Genomic DNA, 24,447 nt, shown 5'->3' with positions numbered 1-24,447 from the left:
TATAATGCTTAAGCAGGTCTCTACATAACCCACTAAGCTGCCCGGTCAAAAGCATTTGTCTGGAGGCAGTCTGAGACCCATGATTAGAATGCCCCATTCCCTTTGGTCCATGGGTAAGAAGTTGATTGACTACATTCAAGAAAGCTGAAGTCCCCTTTAATTCTGTGCTAATTATTCTGCTAATAACCCTATCCTGGTGTCTAGGTCTGCACCATAGCCAGTGGTCCTTGTCTACTTGGTCCTGGAGAAGAAATGGAGGCGGGGGAACGGACTAGATGACTTGACTCTATTGTAGTAGCAAGAATGTTGGCTTTCCAGTCCAAGGACCTCCATCCCAGTCCCTGCTCTAATCCTGATGCCATTTGGAGCAGGTCAAAGCCTTTCTCTTACCTCTGCTTCCTCCTCTAAAAAGAATGCTTTTTCTCACTCTTAATCCTTAGGCAACATCGTAGTGGGAAAAGTGATCCTAGACACCAGTTAGATTAGTCTCCTCATTTGATAGATGAAGAAATTGGGAAATGAAATAACTTGGCTAAGGTGGGATTTGAACTCTGGGTCTCAGTTTCTTCATCTGTCAAACGAGAGGACTAATCTAGCTGGTCTAGGTTTCCTAGGAGAAGTCCATGACACGGACGAAGCTTGGCAGCTAGTTAAGAGTCACAATTTGGATTCTAAAACTCAAGGACTACAATATATTCTCGGCAAGAAGGCAGCTCCATGAGCCTTTCTCATTTTCCTCTAGAGGTGTGACTTCTCTGGAGAAGGGAACCGGAGAAGAGCCCAGGGACTGGGAGAAGAATATTAGCCAGAATCAAGACTCTGCTCTCCAGAGAGCTCTCTAGTTTCTTCACCCCCTACCCCCTTTTACCACTTTCTCCAGGTAGTCTAAGCTCCATAATTAACCCCTCAGATACTGTATGGCAATCAGGTGTGTACACAAGGGATTGAGGCAGTTGATAATAACTGGGTAGAAGGGAATTTAGTGTTTGCTTTTCAGCCCCCATTTTGTCTCACCAAGTCAATTCACAGTTTGTTTTGTTTTGTTTTTTTATTCTCTTAATTTCTGTCCTAGTAACAAGTCTGAGACTGAAGGGCAAGGGCTAGACATGGGGACTTGCCCAAGGTCATACAGTTAGAAGAATCTGAGGTCACATTTGAACCCAGGTCTTCCTGATTTCTAGATTTGGTGAGCCACTGAGCTGCCCCAAACCAATTCACCTTTTCCCATTCACCAAGCTGCCCATTCCCCCAACTGTCTGGCTCTTAAATGGATCTATGCACATGTATATGTAGGCTTCTGTATGTATGCCTTCATACAAATAATCTGTACCCTGTGTGATTATTTAGATTATATATAAAAGAAAAGTGTCTTTCCCTCATGTACTGTCAGAGATCACAAATAATCTAATCTAATCTAGTCATTTTACTCAGTTTCCTTATCTGTAAAATGTTGAGTGTTTGTATCCTGACACATAGTAATAATAACTAATATTTATACAGTGCTTTAAGGTTTGCAGAGCACTTTACAACATTATTTCATTTGATTCTTATAATAACCCTGGGAGGTAGGTGCTATTATTATCCCCACTTTACAGATGAGGAAACAGAGGTTAAGGGACTTGTCCAAGGTTACTCAGCTAGTAAATGTCTGGAGCTTGATTTGAACTCGGATATCCTTTTGTCAGATAGTTACTCTGTAACAGGAGAACACAGGCAGAGTGTTCAGGGAAGACTAGTACCTCTGGGAGACGACTTGCCGAACCCTTTTCTGGGTTGCTCATCCTCCTTTGGTGTTCACCTGCCCCTCAGCTCTCACTGGTGGCTCTATAGCATGCAAAGAAGCTTAGAGCTTGGTTAGACATCAGAGAAGCCGAGTTCATCCATTGCATCCTGGGCCATCACCAGTCATCTTGACTTTTGTCTTGCCGCTAGACAATGATGGATGAAACTGGAGGAAAGTGAGACTGATGACTTTGTGCAACTCTGCCTCATGGAAATCCAATTTATGCAATCATCTGTGATGTCATTGGTCCTCTTTGGAAATGAAAGATGAGGGAGCAGTCAGGTGACTCAATGGATTGAGATCCAGGTGTAAAGATGGGAGGTCCTGGGTTCAAATTTGACCTTGGACATTTCCTAGCTGTGTGTCCCTGGGCAAGTCACTTAAGCCGCTATTGTCTAGCCCTTACTGCTCTTCTGTCTTGAAACCAATACAGAGTATTGATTTTAAGATGGAAGGTAAAGGGTTTATTAAAAAATGATCCATCTTGTGCTTCCTTTCACAACCTCCTGAAATGGGATTTGATTTATTAACTATATGAGGGTCTTTTTCAGTGGTGGGCATTGTGGCAATTCTGAGTGGTGGGCTTGTTAAAAGGGAGAATTTAGGAAGTGGATCAGTGCACAGGAAAGCACTGTTGTTGAAGTTGAAAGCAGAGTCCTATTTAACAAACCCTTTATAGGGCTGTTAGCGCCCTTGGCAGAGTTATTAGTGGCTTCTGATGCTAACTGTGAGCATCTATGATTCTTAATTGTTCTCAGGAGGAGTATTAGTCCTTTAAACAGTTTTGTTTTTATGGTGACTCACTTAGCGAAGGGGTTTTCTTTCCCTCTTCGAAAATTACTTCCTAGAATTACTAAATAATAGAACGTTGGAATCAAGGTAATGGATTTAGGAAAGGATCAGGGGCTTTCCTTTCCAAATGTGATGGACTTTTTCTTTACTTCTTTGGAGGGGGCAGAGGAGGGAATAAACATTCATTAAGTGCCTACTATGTGCCAGGCTCCATACTAAGTGCTTTATGTTTCTTTTTCTTTTCTTTTTCTTTTAAACATTATTTTATTTGGTCATTTCCAAACATTATTCATTGGAAACAAAAATCATTTTCTTCCCCCCCCCCACCTCAATGCTTTATGTTTCATTTGATCCTCACAATAACCCTGGGAGGTAGCTGCTCTCATCCCCATTTTACAGTTGAGGAAACTGAGACAAATAAAAGTTATATGACTTGCCCAGGCTTATGTAGCTGGTGTCTGAGGCTAGATTTGTGCTTAGGTCTTTCTGACTCCAGACCCAGCACTCTTATTTACTGCATTCCCCAGATGCCCCAGGTAGTTCATTTTTATTTCTTAACATCATTTGTGATTAGAATAGTGGCACATTATGTAATATTTTGAGGAGTACAACATAACATTTATCCTCTAGTGCTATACTCACAAAATTGTCTAGCCATCCACACAGGGAGAACCAAATGGATGAAGTTATATGGGAAAATCCTGGCAGATGAACAGTAAGCTAGGCCTAGCACTCAAAAGACAGAGGAATATACTGGATTGTGTTTGGGGAAACTATGCAGAGTTTACAGGGCTGCTAGGTGATACCATAGCATACAGAGTTCAGGGCTTGGAAATCACAAAGACCTGAGTTCAAATGTGTTGTCAAGTCTGCTCTAGCTGTGTGATCCTGGGCAACTCACATAACCCTGTTTATCTCAGTTTCCTCATCTGTAAAGTGAGCTGGAGAAGGAAATGGCAAATCAGTCCAAGATCTCTGCCAAGAAAACTCCTGATGGGGTCACAAAGAAGTGGAAGTGCCTGAAAAATTATTAAACAACAACAACAGAGCTTTAACGAGCCCAGGCTGCTCCTGATTGGAAATATCAAGAGTAACAATGCTCACAACTCACATCTCTTTAAGTAATTTAATATTTACAAGTTCCTTTCTCATTACAATCCTGGGAAGTGTGCCATATCAATTATGATCCCCACTTCACAAATGAAGAAGCTCAGGCTAATAATAATAGCTCACATACATACAGAACTTGAAGGTTTGCCAAGCTACTTATATATATATATATACACACACATATATATATATATATATGTATATATAATCTCATTTTATCCCCAGAAAAACCTGATATTATCCATATTTTACAAATGAGTAAACTGAGGCACAGAGCAGTTAAGGGACTTGCCCAGGATCTTACAGCTCATTATCTGAAGCATGTCCTCCTGCTTCCAAATTAAATGCTCTAGCTCAGAAGTGTCCAACAGGCTGCCCTGAAGTCTTGTGCTGCTCACAGCCTCCCTAAATATAGCATGAAAAAGATTAAAATATAATTGGGAAATATTTAATAAAATAAAGAAAAGTGCAAAAGAACATAGGTGATGTTCATCTGTGGTTTTCTAAGTCAAAATATAGCCTGCAGGGATCCTTATGCACAGTGGCCCCATTTCTATTTGAGTTTGACCCCTCTGCTTACCTAATAATAAAAATAATAGCCAACATTTATGTAGTGCTTCAAGGTTTGCATTTCTTGGGTATAAGTTGCTCGCAGGACGATATGTCAACTGAATTTTTTCAATGTTTTCAGTGGTGGTATACACTAAATTAATTTGTTCTTTGTGCCTCTTTTATTGTAAGCTCTTCAAGGGTAGACAGATCTCTTCCTTGGTATCCTCAGCCCAATACCTAGTAGGAAAATAGATAATAAAAGTTTATTGATTGTGTGATCTTTTTTTTTTTGCAATAGTTAAAACAATGCTGCTTCAGACACTTCTTATCTGTATGACCCTGGGCAAGTCACAGCACCCATTGCCTGGCCCTTATTGCTCTTCTGCTTTAGAACCAAAACTCAGTATTGATTCTAAGATGGAAGGTAAAGATTTTTTTTTAAATCACCAATGCTACATGATAAGGAGATTATTAAGTCACAGAATATTAGAGCTGGAAGAAACCCTGGATTGTCTAGTACGATCTTCTCATTCAGACAATTCAATTGATGTTTTAAGTTCCTATTATGTTGCCCAGTTTTGTAAATGCAAAGACAAAAATTAAATAGTTCCTGGTCTCAGGGAGCTTATAGTGCACTGGAGTGAGGGGTGGGATACTGACATGCGTGCAGGTACGTAAATCTATAGTAATTTGAGGAAGGAAGGCAGAGAGAACTTCCTACAGGACATGACACCTGAGGGAGTCTTGAAGGAAGATCAGGATTTTAATGGCGGCCATCCTGAAGGAGTTCATTCTAAGCCTGGTGAAGTACAGAGGAAAGGCAAGGCTTGTTGAGTTTGAAGAAGAGTCCAGTTTGGCAGGAATATAGAGTCTGAGGAGAGGAACACCACATGTGACTTGATATTAATAATAGATTTTATTTTAAAAAGAGGAAGATGAAACCCCAGAAGTCACCTGCCCTGGGTGGCAAAGTAGGCTAGTGATGAGTTAGTAACAACAGAGTCCAGTGAGAGGCTCTGGCTGTGCTTGAATGGATGTGTCTTGTTCAGTGACTTCTTGGTGATACTGGTGGGACAGGGTGGATGCTCTTAGAAGCTGGTACCTCAGCTATACCTAGACCTTGCCTGGTCCTTATCAAGTAGTGGCAAAGTTAACTACCGCAACACCAGTAGATGCTGAATCAATTAATGAATGAATGAAATCCAGAAAAATGCTCCTTCTAGATTTGGCAGAGCATTCACATATGGACCAATTATACAGCCTGCTTGGGCATTAAATGATTTTTTTTACTACCTATAGTTCTCTAGGCTATATTCATTCACAAAACAGAGTAGAGAATTAATTTGATTATGTTGATGATTCAGGCTACCCAAAGATCTGCTGAGTATTGATAACCTCATTAGCCTTAAGTGTCCATGAATGAGTGGCTTAAGGACATAGGACAGTCCTAGGGAAGAAAGATTATTGATGGTCTCCTGTCAACTTGTGAGCACTCCTCAGTAGCTGACTAGAATTCAGAAGTCAGATATCTAATACCTCTGGGTCTAGGATAGCTATCTCTTCCCATCTTAGTAGCATCCCTGCCTAACAAGAGTCAGCATTGCACAGTGAATAGAAGACCAGTCTTGAAGTCAGGAAGCCTTGGGTTCAAGTCTTGCCTTTGACATGTAATAAATGGATGACCATGGGCAAGTTAGTTAATCTCTCAGTGACCTCTGTGCAGTGCTCTGAGATTGTAGACACCCATCTACAGGAATGAATAGGGTGTTCAGGTAACATTAGCCCCTCTGGGGAAAGGGCTTGACAAGCCTTTTTTAGGGCTGCTTCCCTCCTTTGGTGTCTACCTGTCACACAGTCCTTACCTGTGGCTCCAAGAAACTGGTAAAACCATCTCGACCAACAGGTTGAGGGCAACTGATGGGTCACAAAGTAGTCAGTGAGTTAAGGGGTATTTATACCTCAAGCATGTGAAGATTCCCTGGTGGGATGGGCAGATGAGAACAATTTTTTCCAATGGCCGTGAAGACTGCTGAAGTAGGCACTGTGGAAAGCTTGGTCAGACATCAAAAGAAGCCAAGGCCATTCACTGTATCCCTAACCATTGCCAGCTGTCTTGACTTTTGTCTTGTTACTGGACCTCGATGACTCTTGAAGAGGGTAAGGTTGCCGACTTTGTGCAACTCGACCTCACTTAGATCAAATTGCACAAGTCAAGTCAGCACCTCACGCTGTCACTCATATGCCTCGAAAAATGACGGTCAACAATAAGATGTCCATTTATGTAAGGAGGGAGGCAGCTGGGGGAGAATTTTCCACACTGGATGATATCACGAGTCTAAGGAAGGAGGAGGAAGAAAAGGAAAAAAAAAGATCCCATCTTTGGGGGAAGTCTAAGTATGGCAGAAACTAGATCCACTATTTCATTTTTAGGGGGAGATACCTTTTGTGGGCAAGTTTCTGGAATAGTAAAGAGGGATTTTGTTAAAAGGCAGTTTTTTGCTTGATGACTAATGAGTACTTCGTCATGGTAGGAAACTTTCCTCTCCCCACTCCAATTGCACCTTGCTGATAGAATTGCAAAGCCTTCTTTCCAACTCTTCAGAGTGCCAGTAGGTGGGGAAGAGGTGGAGGATATATGTAGGTTTGGATTTGCACTTGAGCCCCAGGTAAGTAAGTTCAAGGCTTTACCTCCCAAGTCCTTTGTTCCTTCAAGGCTGTACTTATTCCTGGCCAGGGTCTTAATGTGCAGCCACACTTACATTTCTGAAGTACTCTAATTGCTTAGTGGGATTTTGGTCTACATCCACTCTGAAAAAGCCACTTTTGTCAAGGTTCCCCCCAACACATGTACACAGTCTTACTGGCCTCTAAGAGAAAAGATTGTTTTCGGCACCAATCCTGTGCAATGATGGTTGAGCTGAGACCAACTCATCGCCATTTTCTTTTTTTTTAACATTATTTTATTTGGTCATTTCCAAACATTATTCATTGGAGACAAAGATAATTTTCTTTTCCTCCCCCGGCCCCCCTCCTCTCCCATAGCCGACGCTCGATTCCACTGGGTATCACTTATGTTCTTGATTCGAATCCATTTCCATGTTGTTGGTATTTGCATTTGAGTGTTCATTTAAAGTCTCTCCTCAGACATGTTCCCTCAGCCCCCCATTTTCTTTAAGAGCTAGGTTCCTTGAACACTTCTCTGTGCTAACCCTCGCCCACTTTGCCCACTTAGGATTGTCACCACAGGACACTAGGACTTTCTTTGGAGGCCAAGACCAAACAGTCCCTAAAATTCAGAGGGCGCTTCTTGGGCTTCACCATTCTCTTGATTGTATGGAAAATGTTCTAGAATCATAGAATGTTTAGAGTTGGACCAGAAATTTGACACCACCCAGTCAGTCAAAAAGTAATTATCTTTAAAATGCTTTAAATTATTCTGAACTTAAATTCAAAAGGAAGTATTTCTGCACACACAGTGGAATGTGGAATACACAGAGGATGCTATATGAAACTGTGAATCTTTATTTCACACTGTCTTTTTTTTAATAGTCCATAAATTCTAAATGATTTTTAAAATTTCTTTTTTGTTTCCTTTTGAACTTCCTTCCATTCTCTTCTGTATACTTAAAAAAAAATGATTGAATAACCCAAACTCCCTTTGGTGCTCCTCCAGATAACCAAGAAAATGAAAGTAGGAAAAACCCTCTCCTCCTTCTCTTCTCCTCCTCACCCCCCCCCCCCAAGTTCAGAATAATTTAAAGAATTTTCTCTCTTCTTTTTTTCTTTTAATCTCCTTTTCAGGATCCACTTTCTGAAGTTGAAATTTATTTTATTCCCTCCCAGGTTTCCATGTTGAATTTATTGTATTCCTACATGAAATGCTGAATCTGTGTGTCTCTGTTGTCCAGTTCAGAGAACAATGAAATTCATTAATGCTATTTTCCTCTGACCTCTTGCTCCTTATCCATATAAAATCACACCACAATTTTGAGAAATCGTAAGTTCTACCCTCTTCTTCCTCCTTTCTTATACCAGTGAATTCCTCTCACCGCACCACACCCCTTTTCCCTTCCCCTTTTACAACCATCACAAAAAAACACCAATCTATACCCAGACTCATTGTCTTATTTAACTATCTCAACAACTTATTTAACTGTCTTTGAAGACATAAAGGTTCTATATATGGGGCACTTCTTTCCTCTTCCATAAGAATGTTAGCACTTCATGATCCATATAATCCCTTTTAACTATCCAAGAATATCCACCTTTCTAGATCTCTTCTGACTCTTGTATTTGTATTTTAAAGTCTTGATTCAAATCTGGTCTTTTCATCAGGAATGCTAGAAAGTCTTCTCTTCCATTAAAGATCCTTTGTGGAGTAAGTTATTCTTGCTAGTAAACATGTCTTTTGCATTTTGGTATATTGTATTCCAAGCTCTCTTCTTGTGTATAGTAGACCTGCCAGGTCTTCTGTGATCCTAACAGTAATTCTGTGGTATTTAAATTGCTGCTAATAGTATTTTTCTTTGACCTAGAGGCTCTAGATTTTGACTATAACAATCTTAGGACTTTGCCTTTGGCAATTTCTTTCAAGATCAACTAGTTGATTTTATTTTCATGTCTCCATCTGGGTCTAAATAGATCTGAGCAGTACTTATTTATGACTTTCTGAAATACAGTGCTACAACTTTTTTTTTTAATCATGGTTTTCAGAAAGTCAAATAATTATTATCTCTTCTTGACCTATTTTCTAGGTCATTTGCTTTTCATAACAGTTATCATAAATTTTATTCTATTTTTTTAGCCCTTTGATTTAATTCTATTATTTCTTCTTGTCACACAGAATCATTGATTTCTGTTTGGTCTGTTCTAGTTGTCAACATGGAATCTAGGAATCCCAAACTTGTGGCCTAGTGGGATCTGATGAACCCCAAGTTTCAGGACTAGCTTATAGGTTGGACACCCCAAAGTTGTGCTTGTTCCTTTTTTCCCATGGGAATCTACCCTAAAGGGAATCTCAGGCTAGCAGTTTCAGACTGAGTGGGAGACCCTCAAGGGAAAAATGGAACAAGTACAACTTTGGGGTCTCCAACCTATAAGCTAGTCCTGAAACTTGGGGTTCATCAGACCCCACTAGGCCATGAATTTGGGATTCCTAGATTGCATGTTGACATAATTTTCAGGGAGTCTACTATTCGAGTAAGGCTTACCACTTTCCACTCTACTATATTCTTTCTCCAATTCTTTCCTCCAGAGATTTTATTTCATTTTGTAAAAAATCTATTGCTTCATTTCTTTTAGGTATTCATGTAGATTCTGTGGGCATTTTTTAATTTGTTTGTTTTTTTACTTTGTGTCTTCTTGCAGTACTTGTGGAATTACTTTCTTCTACATTGAATTTGTAGATTTCTATATAATTCTTTAGAATATGTTCATAATCTTATGTTATTTATATCTTCAGCCTTAGTTCCCAAATTTGTGCTTTGTGCCTGGGTCAGTCTCTACTGCCTGGTGTAATTTTGGAGGAAGTGGAAAGCCTTGCTTGTTCTTGACCTCGGTCATTTGGGTTCCTCTTCTACTCTCCACCTTCCAGGGTGTGTCTGTCTATGTTAAGAGTACTGGTAGCTTCCCCTTCTCTGTCCCCATCTTTGAGGTTCAGAGGGCTCATCTTTAGGTACCTCAGTGTCATTACAGAGCAGAGAAGTGTGGACAATGAAGTTTCTGGATATAGAGTGTCCAGTCATAGCAGTCACTATTGTTACTGGTCACTTTTGAAGGTTTATGATGTGGGTTGTCCATGACCTTGGGGCTTTTTTATGGGAGCTTTCCACGCTTACTGTTTTCATATAGCAATATTGGTGTGAATATTTGTATATCTGTGTGGGCACATATATGTAAACTTTATATATGCAAATGTTGTAAATTGTATATTTATATAAAATACAGATGTCTTCCATCTTCTTTGCCTGTTTTGGCATTAGCTTTTCTGGTAGGCTTTTTTTTGTATATACTAGGGGCCTTTGGCTGACTTTTTTTTTTTCATTGTAAAGATTCTGAATTTATTAATTACACTTAATAAATTTCTATATAAGTTTTCTAAAGTTATATTATCCAAATTGTCTCCCTCCCTCCCATCTCTCCCCCTCCTGGTGCTAGCAAGCAATTCAATCTGGATTATACATGAATTATCATGCAAAATCTATTTCCAGAAGAAATTATAAATAAGTCATAGAAACATAGCATGTATAGAAAAATGTTGAAGCTACATATTCATTTAAATTAACCTGATATGAGAAATTTTATTATAGTAGCAAAGATTATTTAGAAGATACATATTTGCTTTACAAAAGAAAAATACTATCTTTGAAAAGTCATGTGATGAAGGGAGAGAGCAGTTAGTTGGCCCAGTGGATGAAATACCAGCCTTGAAGTCAGGAGGACATGAGATCACATCTGACCCGAGATACTTCCTAGCTGTTTGGGAAAGTCACTTAAACCCAAAGCCTAACCCTTACCACTCTTCTGCCTTGAAACCAATACTTGTTACCATTTTAAGACAGAAAGTACATATTAAAAAGAAATAAAGCAATGTGATGCAGGGAATAGAAAAAAAGGCAGCTAGATTGAAATGTTAATAAATGAAGATTTAGAAGAAAAAAAGGTAAAATAAAAAAACAATTATGACTACTTGAGCAGACAATGACATTACTGCTTGGGCTTCTCTTGCTTTTTACTATTTGATATTTCATTCTCTTCTACCTTTTCTTTTTCCAACAACTCCAATTGCTTTGGCTGACTTTTTGTGTAGTTCTGAGGTGGACAAAGTCACTAACTATAGTTTCTCATTGGATTTCTTGATCATTATTCAATCTAGTACTATTTTTTAGGTTTTTGTTGGTATAGGTATGTGAGAACTGGGTTGCTTGCCTTTGTTCAGGCAGCCATTTTAGCTGGAAGTCTACGTCTGATCTTCCTTCCTTCCTTCCTTCCTTCCTTCCTTCCTTCCTTCCTTCCTTCCTTCCTTCCTTCCTTCCTTCCTTCCTTCCTTCCTTCCTTCCTTCCTTCCTTCCTTCCTTCCTTCCTTCCTTCCTTCCTTCCTTCCTTCCTTCCTTCCTTCCTTCCTTCCTTCCTTCCTTCCTTCCTTCCTTCCCTCCTTCCTTCCTTCCTTCCTTCCCTCCCTCCTTCCTTCCTTCCTTCCTTCCTTCCTTCCTTCCTTCCTTCCTTCCTTCCTTCCTTCCTTCCTTCCTTCCTTCCTTCCTTCCTTCCTTCCTTCCTTCCTTCCTTCCTTCCTTCCTTCCTTCCTTCCCTCCTTCCCTCCTTCCTTCCTTCCTTCCTTCCTTCCTTCCTTCCTTCCTTCCTTCCTTCCTTCCTTCCTTCCTTCCTTCCTTCCTTCCTTCCTTCCCTCTTTCCTTCCTTCTTTCCTTCTTTCCTTCTTTCCTTCTTTCTTTCTTTCTTTCTTTCTTTTCTTTCCTTCTTTCCTTCTTTCCTTCTTTCTTTCTTTCTTTCTTTCTTTCTTTCTTTCTTTCTTTCTTTCTTTCTTTCTTTCTTTCTTTCTTTCTTTCTTTCTTTCTTTCTTTCTTTCTTTCTTTCTTCTTTCTCTCTTTCTCTCTTTCTCTCTTTCTCTCTTTCTCTCTTTCTCTCTTTCTCTCTTTCTCTCTTTCTCTCTTTCTCTCTTTCTCTCTTTCTCTCTTTCTCTCTCTATCTCTCTCTCTCTCTCTCTCTCTCTCCCTTCCTTCCTTCCTTCCTTCCTTCCTTCCTTCCTTCCTTCCTTCCTTCCTTCCTTCCTTCCTTCCTTCCTTCCTTCCTTCCTTCCTTCCTTCCTTCCTTCCTTCCTTCCTTTCTAGCTTTCTTTCTGTCTGTCTGTCTTTCTCTTATCTTCTGTCTTAAATTCAATACTAAGTATCAGTTCTAAGGCAGAGGATGAGTAAGGACTCAACAATTAGGAGTGAGTGACTTGCCCAGGGTCATATAGCTAGAAAATGTCTGAGGCCACATTTGAACCCAGGATCTTCTGTCTCCAGCTGTGAGCCACCTATCTGACTTTTCACTAAATTTTACCACTTCTTCCAAAATGACTCTTTCTATGTTGTCTTTCTACTCCATTCTGACCATTAAGCCCTTTGTTTTAATTCTGCTTCTATCCTGATCATAGTAGCTCTCAAGAGAAATCATAGAATTTAGAGCATTAATAATGTAAATGGCATTAGAGATCATTTAGTCCATCTCCTTCATTTTAGAGAAGAAGCAATTCAGGCCCAAATCAAGGCAGCAAGTATTGTTTAAAATCCTAGGATGTAAGGGACAGCTAGGTCGAATAGCAGATAGAACACCAGGCTTGGAGTCTGGAGAGCCTGGGTTCAAATCTGGCTTCAGACACTTCCTAGATGTGTGACCCTGAAGTCACTTAACTCCAAATGCCTATTCCTTGCTGCTCCCCTCTCTTAGAATTGATACTAAGACTGAAATTAAGGTGTTAAATAAAAAGAACCTAGCTGGATCAGGCTCTTTGTGAAGTGCTAGAGATACAAAAAAGGGACAGAAGCAAATCTCTTCTCAAGGAACTCACAATCTAATCATTGTCATGGGCGGTAATTATTAGGCCATTCTTGACACAAATCATTTGAAATGGCCTCTTTCTTCCTATTAGAGTCAACAATGTTTTTAAAGTGAAGGGAGTCCTGTGAGGTACCGACATCTCCTCTGAGATCTGGGGCCATTTGTAGGTGAACACATTGGTAATGGGAATAAACAGTGAAAATGAATAAAGTGGAGATTGGAAACTTCCAGTGAAGGAGCTCACATCTTAAGGGTTTGGGATGATGAGGAGGGTTTTTTACTGGGGAACTGAGGTTAAATGGGGCTGTATGCCCCCATTTAACTTCTTTCTCTATTGCTTTTTTTTTAAACCCTTACCTTCCATCTTAGAATCAATACTGTGTATTAGCTCCAAGGTAGAAGAGTGGCAAGGGCTAGGCAATGGGGGTTAAGTGGCTTGCCCAGGGTCACACAGCTGGGAAGTATTTGAGGCCAGATTTGAACCCAGGACCTCCCAGCTCTGGGCCTGGCTCTCAATCCACTGAGCTACCCAGCTGCCTCCTCTCTATTGCTCTTTGAACAACTGTTCCCTTCTATATCTCCCCTTTTAGAGTCCTCCCTTTTCCCATCCCTCTCAGAGCAATGCATTAAAAAATCAAACTTATACCTTCTGTCCTAGGAACAAATTCTAAGACAGAAGGTCAAAGTCTAGGCAATCAGGATTATGTGACTTGCTTAGGGTCACACAGCTCAGAAGTGTCGCTTCAGTTCTCCCAACTCCAGGTCTGGCGCTCTATCCACTGTATTGCCTGGCTGCTCCATAGAGCACTTTTATTCTGCTGAAAGAACTCCTAGCATCCCAGAGATGCTAAAGGGATGGCGGCTTCACACTTGGTCAGTGTTCTTCTAGGATCACAGCATTATCAGATTTAGGTCTTAATCCAACCCTCTAATTTCCCACATAAGGAACCTCGAGTCCAGACAAGTTGATCTTCCTTATTTCATTGGAATCTTTCAAGATTTCATATTTTTAAAGATTTTGTATTGAGATAGAGAAAAAAGGAAGGAAGAACAGGTAGATAACACAGTAGATAAAGTTCCAGGCTCAGAGTCAGGAGGGCCTGGGTTCAGATCTAACAACACATTTCCTATCTGTGTGACCCTGGGCAAGTAACTTAATTCCAAGGTCTTAGTAAGATGGAAAGTAAGAATTTTTTTTTGAGAGAGAGAGAGAGAGAGAGAGAGAGAGAGAGAGAGAGAGAGAGAGAGAGAGAGAGGAAGAATATAGAAATAGGAAGAAGAAAAGAAAGAGAAAGGAAGAAGGAAAGAAGGAAGGAAGGAAAGAAGGAAGGAAGGAAGGAAAAAATGAAGGAAGGAAGGAAAGAAGAAAGGAAGGAAGGAAGGAGAAACTTCTTCATTTTATATGGAAAGAAGGCAAGATTAGCCATGTTGGGCTCAACTCCAAGTAGGCAAGAAGACTTTATTTTGCAACTTGACTATCCCCTGAGGATAATGAAGGCAAACTTAAAACCATTTAAGAAATAGTCACTAGAGCAGATATAATAAGCACTTTGTGAAACCAAAATTTAAGTATCTAAACCAGCTCTTCACTCGGGTCACTCACTAAATGGCCACCTGCTAAGAGAGAATAAATGATTTTTTCGCAGTAGAAGACCTTTGGTTTTCACAGCTTCACCGACAACGTATGAGTGTTCCTCTGAGCCATCATTTTTGTGTGTAGCATCTGTTGCACCACTTAAGGCATCTCTGTGCCTTCTCACCTCTCCTCCCACTCTGTCTGTGTGTGTCTCACAAGAGGTTTCTATGAGGGGATGTGGGTGTACTTACTTACTGGTTTTCAAGCTGTGGTGTCTTAAACACTTCTCCTTTCCCTTCACCAGCTAATCATAATCAGTTAGCTCTCTGGCAGTGTTCCCATCTAAGGGTGGGCCTTCCTAGGCCCTGGGGAGAGTGCTTTTGTTGTTCTGACTTAAAAAAAAAAAGAAAGAAAAATCCAAATACGCCCACAGCCAGCTGGTGCTCACTTCTCCAAAGGGCTGGAAGGAGGCTTAAGAATCAGGAACAATCCCTGAAAATTGCTCCCTGGGTGACTGGAGAAAAATGTACATTGAGTTTCTTTCTTGAATCAGAGATTCTGAAGAAATTGTTCCTAAAGTACAAATGCTAAACATGAAATGATTCCATTAGGGGGGCAAGTTGTCCTTAATGGAATTGAAACCAGCCCATGAGACCAAATGGGACAGGGCTCTGAAGGGGCAGGATTTGTGTTCAAATGTGAGCTGTGAGGATGGAGCTCAGGAAGACTTGAGTTCAAATCTAGCCTCGGATACTTGGATAAGTCACTTCATTGTTTGCCTCAGTTTCCTCATCTGTAAAATGATTTGGAGAAGGAAATGGCAAAAATACTCCATTGTCTTTGCCAAGAAAATCCCAGATGGAGTCACAAAGAGTCAGACAGGATGAAAAGACTGAACAAATTCTTCCTGTATGACTTTGCACAAGCAACTTCCCTTCTCTGGGCCTCAGTTTTCTCATCTGTAAAAGAAGTGGGGAGGAGGCATGCACCCTGCCTCTCTGAGCTCTTTTCCAACTCTAGGTCTGTGATGCTAAAATAAGTCCCTGATCCTTTGTGTCCTCAGGATTGATTAGAGGGACAAGAAGGGTCCTAGTGATGTGGTGGAAAGAGTGTTGTCCTGAGAGACCTTTGGGCCAGGGCAGTAATAGCAATATTAATAATTACCATTTATAGAATACTTTGAGATTGGCAGGACACTTTGCACACATAATAATAATGTGCATATATCACTAATATATACATCTTAAAATGTACATTATATACACTTTAAATTCTCACAACAATCCTGTAAAGCAGGTGATGTTATTATTCCCATTTTGCAGATGAGGAAACTGAGGCAAATAGGGCTAAGTGTCTTCTTGCCCCAGGTCACACAACTAATAAGTATCTGAAGCCAGACTTGAACTCAAGAAGATGAGTCTTCCTGATGTTAGGCACCACCTAGCTGCCCAGAATTAGGTAGAGATTTATTTGCTTTTGGTTTATTTTGAATCTCTTACCTTCTGTTTTAGAATTAATACTAAGTTCTGGTTTGAAGGCAGAAAAGTGGTAAGGACTAGTCAAGGGGGGTTAAGTGACTTACCCAGGGTCACACAGCTAAGAAGAGCCCGAGTCTTGATTTGAACCCAAGTCCTCCCAACTCCAGGGCTGGAGCTCTATCTACGGTACCACCAAGGTGCCCCAAATTTAGTAATCTTTTTTCTTGTACCGTGGCTACCCCCTTGAAAGCCCACTTGCTGAACTCCCAAGGAGAATCGGGGTTCACATGGGTCATAGGATTGGAACATTCAGAGCTAAAAGGGACCTTTGACCCAGACCCCAATCCTCATCTTTTCAGAGAAGGGAACCAAGGACCAGACTGATGAAATCATTCTTCCCTCCCTCTTCCCAGCTCCCTCTCAGTCCTGTCTCCCATGTCTCACAGCTAGGAAATAGCAGAACTGGAATTCAAACCCATTTCTTTTGCTGTTAGTTCTCTTTGGGTGAAGATGAGGCAACATCAGCATTTCCTGGTTTCCACGCTCCTCACCCCCTAAACCCTCTGCCCCTCTCCCCGTCTGGCAGGCTGTGTGCTTAATAGCAGGTCTATTGGATGTCACCAAGCTAGAATTTGATACTGAGAAGAGTTAAAAGAGGCATCTGCTGCTCTCCACACTGGGCCAGTAAGCCCAGGTTGTAGAAGCTGCTGGTGGGATAGTGATTAGAACTCTTGGGTCCGGAGGTAGAAAAACCTGAGTTCAAATCCTGCCTCAGACACTTGCTAGCTGTGTGCCCTTGGGCAAATCCCAACTTCTGCTTCCCTCAGTTTTCCTTATCTGTAAAATGGAGATGATGATAGTGCTGATCTCTCACAGTTGTGAGGATTTATTGAGATAATAATTCTAAAGGGTTTAATACTCTCTCTCATTTCCTTTTACTCTTTCTCTTTTTGTGAAAAAGTCATCCTGACTTGAGTAATATATTTTTAGTAACCACATTTTTATACATTTAGCACAACCTTTCATTTTTAACCCTTACAGCGCATAGTAGGTGCTATGTAAAAATGCTAGCTGTTCTTATTATTCCATTGAAGATCAAGGAGAGAGTGGGGATATTGCTGTCTTAATTTTGTGTGTGTGTAGGGGGCAAACAGGATTAAGTGATTTGCCCAGGGTTATTGGTAGGGAATGCAAAAAAAAAGTCCAGAGTCAGGGATGAAGCCTGGAGAAGAAGGAAGACTTGGCTGAACTGGCAGGGGTATATTCTTGAAAATGAAGTCCTTGGTAGTGAGTGACCAGTCAGAGGAGGAGGTCATGGGGTGGATTCTCTCACCCCTCTCCCCCATCCAATTTGTTGCCAAGTTCTGTACAATATCTGTAACATCTCTTGAATACTCCCTCTTCTCTCCTCTGATACTCCCACCTCTCTGGTGCAGACACTCATCCCCTCAGCCTGACTCAAGTCTCTTCTGACTCCCATCCATTCTCTATGTGGCCACTAAAGTGATTTCCCAAAAGGCAGTTCTCACTATGTCACTTCTGGCCCTCACTCAATAAACTCTAGTGGCTCCCTATCACCTCCAGGGTCAAATTTGTTTCACATTCAAAGCTCTTCATAATCTAGTTCCTTCCCACCTTCTCAAAACTTATTTTCTAACATGCATTCTTCAGTCCAGTGACTCTGGCCTCTTGGGTCTTCCTCTTACATCTGGGTCTTTTCTCTGACCATACTCCATGGGTGGAACACTCTTCTTCCTCCACTCCAACTACTGACTTCTCTGGCTTTCTTTAAGACCTTTCTAAAACCTCCCCTTCTCCAGGAAGCCTTCCAGAATTCCTCTTAATTCCAGTGCCTTCCCCTCTGTTCATTATTTTCCTTTATCTTTTCTATATCTTGCTTTGTTATACATTTATTTATTTACATGTTGTCTCCCCCATTAGATTGTGAGCTCCTTGAGGGCAAGCCATCTCCTCTCTCTGGGCTTTGGTTTCTTTACTTGTAAAACAAACGGGTTGGACTTGGTACAAGTCTCTAATGCATGTGCAGCTATAGCAGGGATGACTTTTTGTGTCTTTTTCTATCCCCAGTGCTTAGAACAGTGCCTGGCACAGAGTAGTGCTTCATAAATATTGATTGATTGATCGATTACCCTTTCTGCTTTGCCCTTTCCATGCCATCACTTGTTAATCATTCCTCAGATGACCCTGGGCCAGTCATTTCCCTTCTCTTGCCTTCAGTTTCCTTCATGAAATAAGCGAATGGACTAGCCACGGATGCGCCCACATTCTTGTTTATAAAGCTTCCTCCCCATGAAATCTGGACAGTGGTTAAATATTATAGAAGAGGAGACCCCCGAGTCCAGACAGATGAAGCCATTTGTCCACAGTCATGCTGGTAGTAAGCGTTGTTACTGGTGGGATTTGATCTCCTCTTGATTTCCAGACCATTCCTGAAGCCCCTGCTAGCTCTAAATTTGATGGGTTTAGGAGTCCATTCTTCCTCCTTTTTCCTCCATGGAAACCTGCCTCCTTCAGAAAATCTCTTCACATTTCCTGGACATGTTTTCTTTAAACCCTTACCTTCCGTCTTGGAGTCAATACTGTGTATCCAAGGCAGAAGAGTGGTAAGGGCTAGGCAATGGGGGTTAAGTGACTTTTCCAGAGTCACACAGCTAGGGAATGTCTGAGGTCAGATTTGAACCCAGGACCCATCTCTAGGCCTGATTTTCTGTCCACTGAGTCACTTAGCTGCTCTCTTTGGATTGTCTTAATGTTCTCTTTCCTCTAGCCTGTTCTTGTCATTTTATTTTTTCAATGAATGAAAGTCTACCTTCTCTCTCTCCTCCCTCCCCCTTTTCCACTGAAAAAGAAAGGAAAGCAAAACTCATGGAACAAATATGCAGAGTTAAGCAAAAGCGCTTGTAGCCTATTCTTCCCATCCTAATCCTCCCATGAAGTTGCTTTCATTCTCTTCTGGTTTGTGCTATTGAATGGCTCCGGTCCAAACTCCCGCTTTGATTCGTGGCCTCCTGTGATCTTTTGGGGTCTCTCACATCCAGCCTTCATGTGAGTTCGAATCCTAGGTCTGGTACTGATTAGCTTTGGAAAAGTCACTTTAGCTTCAGGATAATATATCTACTATCTACTCACAGGGCTGTTGTTGTGAGTGTAGTGGGGAATCCTTTGGAACCCCCTTTTTTAACCCTTACTTTCTGTCTTAGTATCAGTTCTAAGACAGAAGAGTAGCAAAGGCTAGGCAAACAGGGTTAAGTGACTTGTCCAGGGTTACACAACTAGGCTTTGTCACACTTAAAACTCCTTATTCAGTTGTGAGTAAATATCATTAGGAATCGTGGCTTACTGGAATACTGGACCACTGGGGCCAGAAACCTGAGTTCAAATCCCAGCTCAACCACTGACTATGGGCAAGTCATATCCCAACCCTACTTTTTGTGAATAACAATACCTGCACCTCACAGAATTGTCAAGATCAAAAGAGATTTGGTAATTATGAAATATAATAAGCTTTGTGAAATTCTGTTCTTGTTGCTGAAGGTCAATCAAATATCATGTGTAAATTTACCTATTTTTTAAAACCTTACCTTCCGCCTTAGAATTGATACTAGTATTAATTCCATGAGAGAAGAGCACTAAGGGTTAAGCAATTGGGATTAAGTGACTTGCCCAGGGTCATCCACCTAAGAAGGGTCTGAGGCTACATTTGAATCCAAGACCTCCCATCTCAGGGTCTGACTCTCTACCTACTGAGCCACCTACATGCCTCAATTTCCCTTTTGCAACATCTTTCCTTACCCTTCTTTCCTCTAACAATGTCACCCCCATGGTGTAGATCTTTATCATGTTTCACCTGAATTATTGTCTTCTGGGGAATCTGTCTGCCTCAAGTCCCCCCACTTCAATCCATCCTTCATTCAGCCACTAAAATGATTTTCTGAAAGTAAAGTCCAATCATCTCACACCCTTACTCAATAAACTTCAGTGACTCTGTATAGTCTCCAGACTCAAATATAAAATGCCCTGTTTGGCTTTCAAAGTCCTTTTTTTAGGGGCAGCAAGGCAGCTCAGTGGATTGAGAAGCCAGGCTTAGAGATGGGAGATCCTGGGTTCAAATCTGACCTCAGACACTTCCCAGCTGTGTGACCCTGGATAAGTCACTTCAGCCTAGTTGCTTAGCCTTTACTGTGCTTTTGCCTTGGAACTAAACACAGGATTCATTCCAAGAGAGAAGGTAAGGATTATTTTTTAAAATCCTTTTAAACCCACTTCCTTTCTACCTTTCTAGTCGCCTTACATTTTACTCCCCGACATGTACTCTTCAGTCCAGTGACACTGGACTCAGGCCCGGCCCAAGAAATTCCATGTCTTGGCTCTGAGCATTTTCTCTGGCTGTCCCCAATGCCTGGAATGCTCTCCTTCTTCATCTCTGCCTTCTGACTGTCCTAGATTCCTTGAAGTTGCAGCTAAAATCTCATTCTATACCAGAAGTCTTCCCCAGCCTCTCTTCATTCTAGTGCCTTCTCTCCACTAATTATTTCCTACTTATGTGGCACATAGTTTATTTGCTTCTTCTTTCCCTATTAGATTGAGCTCCTTGAGGGGAGGAACTGTTTTTGTCTCTTTTTGGCTCCCCTAGGGTTTAACACAGTACTTGCCACACAGTAGGTGCTTAATAAATGATTGATTAATTCCTTAGGAAAGGTTTCATGGAGAAGGTGGTACTTGATCTGAACTTGAAGGAAACTATGGTTTGTGGAAGAGATAGAAAAGATCATCCCAATCATGGGGAACAGCTAAAGCAAAGACTTGGAGGTGAGAACTGGAGCAATCATGTGCACAGAACAGTGACATGGCTATGGAAAGGAATAGTGTGTAAAAAAACTGAAAAGATTAGAAGGATACAGATCATGGTGGGCTTTATTTTTTAATTAATTAAGAATATTTTCCCATGGTCACATGATTCATGTTCTCTCCCTCTCCTCTTCCCTCCCCACTCCTGGAGCTGACAAGAAGTTCCACAGGGAACTATTATTGTTCAAAGATGTATCATTGTTCAAAACCTAGTTTTGTATTATTCATATTTGCAGTAGAGTGATCTTTTAAAACCAAACCCCAGACATATCCTCATCAAACCATGTGATCAACCATATGCTTTTCTTCTGCATTTCTACTCCCACAGTTCTTTCTCTGGATGTAGATAACATTTTTTCTCTTTAAGTCCCTCAGAATTGTCCTGGATCACTGCATTGCTGCTAGTAGAGAAGTCCATTACGTTCGATTGTACCACAGTGTATCCGTCTCTGTGTACAATGTTCTCCTGGTTCTGCTCCTTTCACTCTGCATCAATTCCTGGAGGTCATTCCAGTTCACATGGAATTCCTCCAGTTCATTATTCCATTCAGCACAATAGTATTCCATCACCAACAGATACCACAATTTGTTCAGCCATTCCCCAATTGAAGGGCATCCCCTCATTTTCCAGTTTTGTTTTTTTTTGCCACCACAAAGAGCGCAGCTATGAATATTCTTGTACATGTATTTTTCCTTATTATCTCTTTGGGGTACAAACCCTGCAGTGCTATGGCTGGATCAAAGGGCAGACAGTCTTTTATCGTCCTTTGGGCATAGTTCCAAATTGCCCTCCAGAATGGTTGAATCAATTCACAATTCCATCAGAAGTGCATTTGTTTCCCAATTTTGCCACACCCCCTCCAGCATTCATTACTTTCCTTTGCTGTCATGTTAGCCAATCTGCTAGATGTGAGGTGATACCTCAGAGTTGTTTTGATTTGCATTTCTCTAATCAGGAAGGATTTATAATACTTTTTCCCGTGCTAATTGGTAGTTTTGATTTCTTTATCTGAAAACTACTTATTCTTATCCCTTGACCACTTGTCAGTTGGAGAATGACTTGATTTTTTTGTAAATTTGACTTAATTCCTTATATATTTGGGAAATTAAACCTTTGTCAGAGAATTTTGTTATAAAAAAATTTTCCTAGTTTGTTGCTTTCCTTCTAATTTTGGTTGTATTGGTTTTGTTTGTACAAAACCTTTTTAATTTTATATTCAAAATCACTGATTTTATATTTTGTAATGTTTATCTATTGCTTGGTCTTAAATTCTTTTCCTTCCTATAGATCTGACAGGTATACTATTCTATGTTCATCTAATTTATTTATGATTTCCCTCTTTATATTTAAGTCATTTACCCAATTTGGGTTTACTTGGTATAGGGTGTGAAATGTTGGTCTAAACCTAATCTCTCCCATACTGTTTTCCAATTTTTCCAGCAGTTTTTGTCAAATAGTGGGTTCTTGTCCCAAAAACGGAGATCTTTGGGTTTATTGAACATTAACTTGCTGAGGTCATTTATCTGTGATCTATTCCATTGATTCCCCTCTTCTGTCTCTTAGCTAGTACCATTTTGTTTTGATGACCACTACTTCATAGGACAGTTTAACATCTGGTACTTCTAGGCTCCCATCCTTCACATTTTTTTTTCATCAGTTATCTTGATATTCTTGATCTTTTGTTCTTCCAGATGAACTTTGTTATAGGGTTGTTTTTTGTAATTCTATAAAAGATGTTTCTTGGTCATTTGATAGGTATGGCATTGAATATATAAATTAATTTGGGTAGGAATGTCATTTTTATTATATTACCTCATCCTACCCATGAGCAATTAATGTTTTTCCAATTATTTAGATCTAGTTTTAATTGTGTGACAAATGATTTGTAGTTGTGTTCATATAGTTCCTGTGTTTGTCTTTCATGGTGAGATTTAAATACCAAACAAAGGAGTGTGGCTTTTTATTTTATTTTTTTAGTGTTCAATTATTTAAAAGGTGCTAATAAGTTGGCAGTCTTTGGGTTGAACAAGAATGTTTTTTTTTTTTAAAAGAAATTCTTCATTTTTCTTTGGCAGAATTTTGCAAAAGAGTTCGTGATTAGCGACCCAAAGGAACTGGAAGAAGAGTTCATCAAGAGTGAGCTGAAGAAAGCAGGAGGTGCAAATTATGATGCACAGACAGAGTAAATGGAAGCCCCTCACCCCCTTGCCAGTATCATCTGCCTGCTTCCCCTCTCCCCCTTCCTGCAAGGGGATGCCAGCAAGCAACCAACCAGCCAGCTCACCAGGGAAGCGGGATGTGAGACAGCGCAGCTAATGGGTGTCTGCCCCAGATGCCCTTCCCTTCTCTCCATTCCTTATTGGGAAATTTCTTTGGTTTTGTTTTTTTTTTTCTCCTTAATTTGATGCAAAATTTTTACACGTGAATCAGATTTGCAGGTGCCTCTGGCTGTGAGGCTCCTTCCCATTTTCTGTCCTCCTTCGTATCTGTACTAGCAACACCACAGCTCAATCATGTCATTGCTTTCCAGCCTGCCTAGTGTCCTCCTTGGGCTTTCTGGTGGGGTTCACATATACCATTTGCCAAGGCAAATACCATTCCAGGAGCTGCTCGAATGGCTTTCAGTCTTCATAGGACACACAAGTTTGTTTCATCCAAAGGCTCAAACCCTTCTGAGTTTGCCCGAGGTATACCTCAATCAGAGTTGCCTAAGCTTAGGTCCAATAGATATAATGTGACTTAGTAGTTTCCAAAAATTATCTCCAACCCTGAATAAAAGAAAGAAGTAAAACTTGCCTTAAAACTTGCTTGGCGGTTACCCTGCTTTGTGATGTCAAGTTCCCATTTTCCCGTCTCACCACCTCCCTGAAAAAAATACTGGAAAGGAATCACAAGTCTGTACCTACTGATTAGAATTCTCTTATGGCCACAATTACAAACGGCAGAAGTCTGGGGCACGCAGGCTGATAGTGAGCCATCTCCAGCTTTCCTGTGGGATGAAAGGCATTGGTGGCAGAGGCCAAAGATGAGAGGGTCATGTTGCACCTTGGGCCCTTCTGGCCCTCCCTGTGTCAATCAGCCTCCCGCATGCCCTTGAGAAGGCCCCTTCTACTCAGTGTGGACACAAGTTCAAGCCAAAGGCCCCTCAGTCCTGCCTTAGCTGTTCTCCGAATCAGTCATCCGGCCCTTTTGGAACACAAAAATCAGTTTTAGTCATATAGCGTTAGGTCAATATGGAAACTTCAACAGACTTTTTTTTTTTTTAAGATAAAATTGGCATGTTTTTCACGAGCATATTTTTTATTCATTCTTTTCGTATCATTTAAGGAAAATATTGTACTGTATTGGGGTTTGGGAGAATATCGGCGCTAAAAGTGATTTACATAAATAAAATTTTTTTCTTTTCCAAAATGAATGGTTGTGTTTTGCTCTCCTGTCCTTCCCTTCCCCTCCCCTACCAGTCATTCATATTAAATTTCCTTCTTACTTCAAGGATCCATGACTTCAGCGTGGACATTACCTCCCGACCTATTTCTCATTCCCACCCCGTTACAAACCAGTAAATAGTTCTGAGCTGCTCTGGCCAAAAACAATGCATCCCTCACCCATCATGGAAAGCCTCCTCTCTGCTTGGACCTCTCCCTTAGATCACAAGATGGGGGCAGGGGAGGCAGGGAGGGAATCATCATCACACTGAACAAGGATCCAAGAAGATCTTGGCAGCCTGAAA

At 40.8% G+C, this 24,447-nt stretch overlaps 1 protein-coding gene across 1 annotated transcript in view; it reads left to right on the top strand.

The window, feature by feature from the left end:
• Positions 1-24,128, top strand: part of COTL1 (coactosin like F-actin binding protein 1) — a 60,850-nt gene extending 36,722 nt beyond the window's left edge. The window contains exon 4 of the mRNA XM_001365279.4: positions 22,793-24,128. Within this exon, the coding sequence (XP_001365316.1) occupies positions 22,793-22,903 (111 nt within the window). The 3' untranslated portion in view covers positions 22,904-24,128. The remainder of the gene's footprint in view (positions 1-22,792) is intronic.
• The last annotated feature ends 319 nt before the right edge of the window (positions 24,129-24,447 follow it).

The sequence above is a fragment of the Monodelphis domestica genome, chromosome 1 (assembly GCF_027887165.1).
Source record: "Monodelphis domestica isolate mMonDom1 chromosome 1, mMonDom1.pri, whole genome shotgun sequence".
NCBI lineage: Eukaryota > Metazoa > Chordata > Mammalia > Didelphimorphia > Didelphidae > Monodelphis > Monodelphis domestica.
Note: the sequence above shows the minus strand (reverse complement) of the source record. Positions and strands in the feature narration are given on the sequence as shown.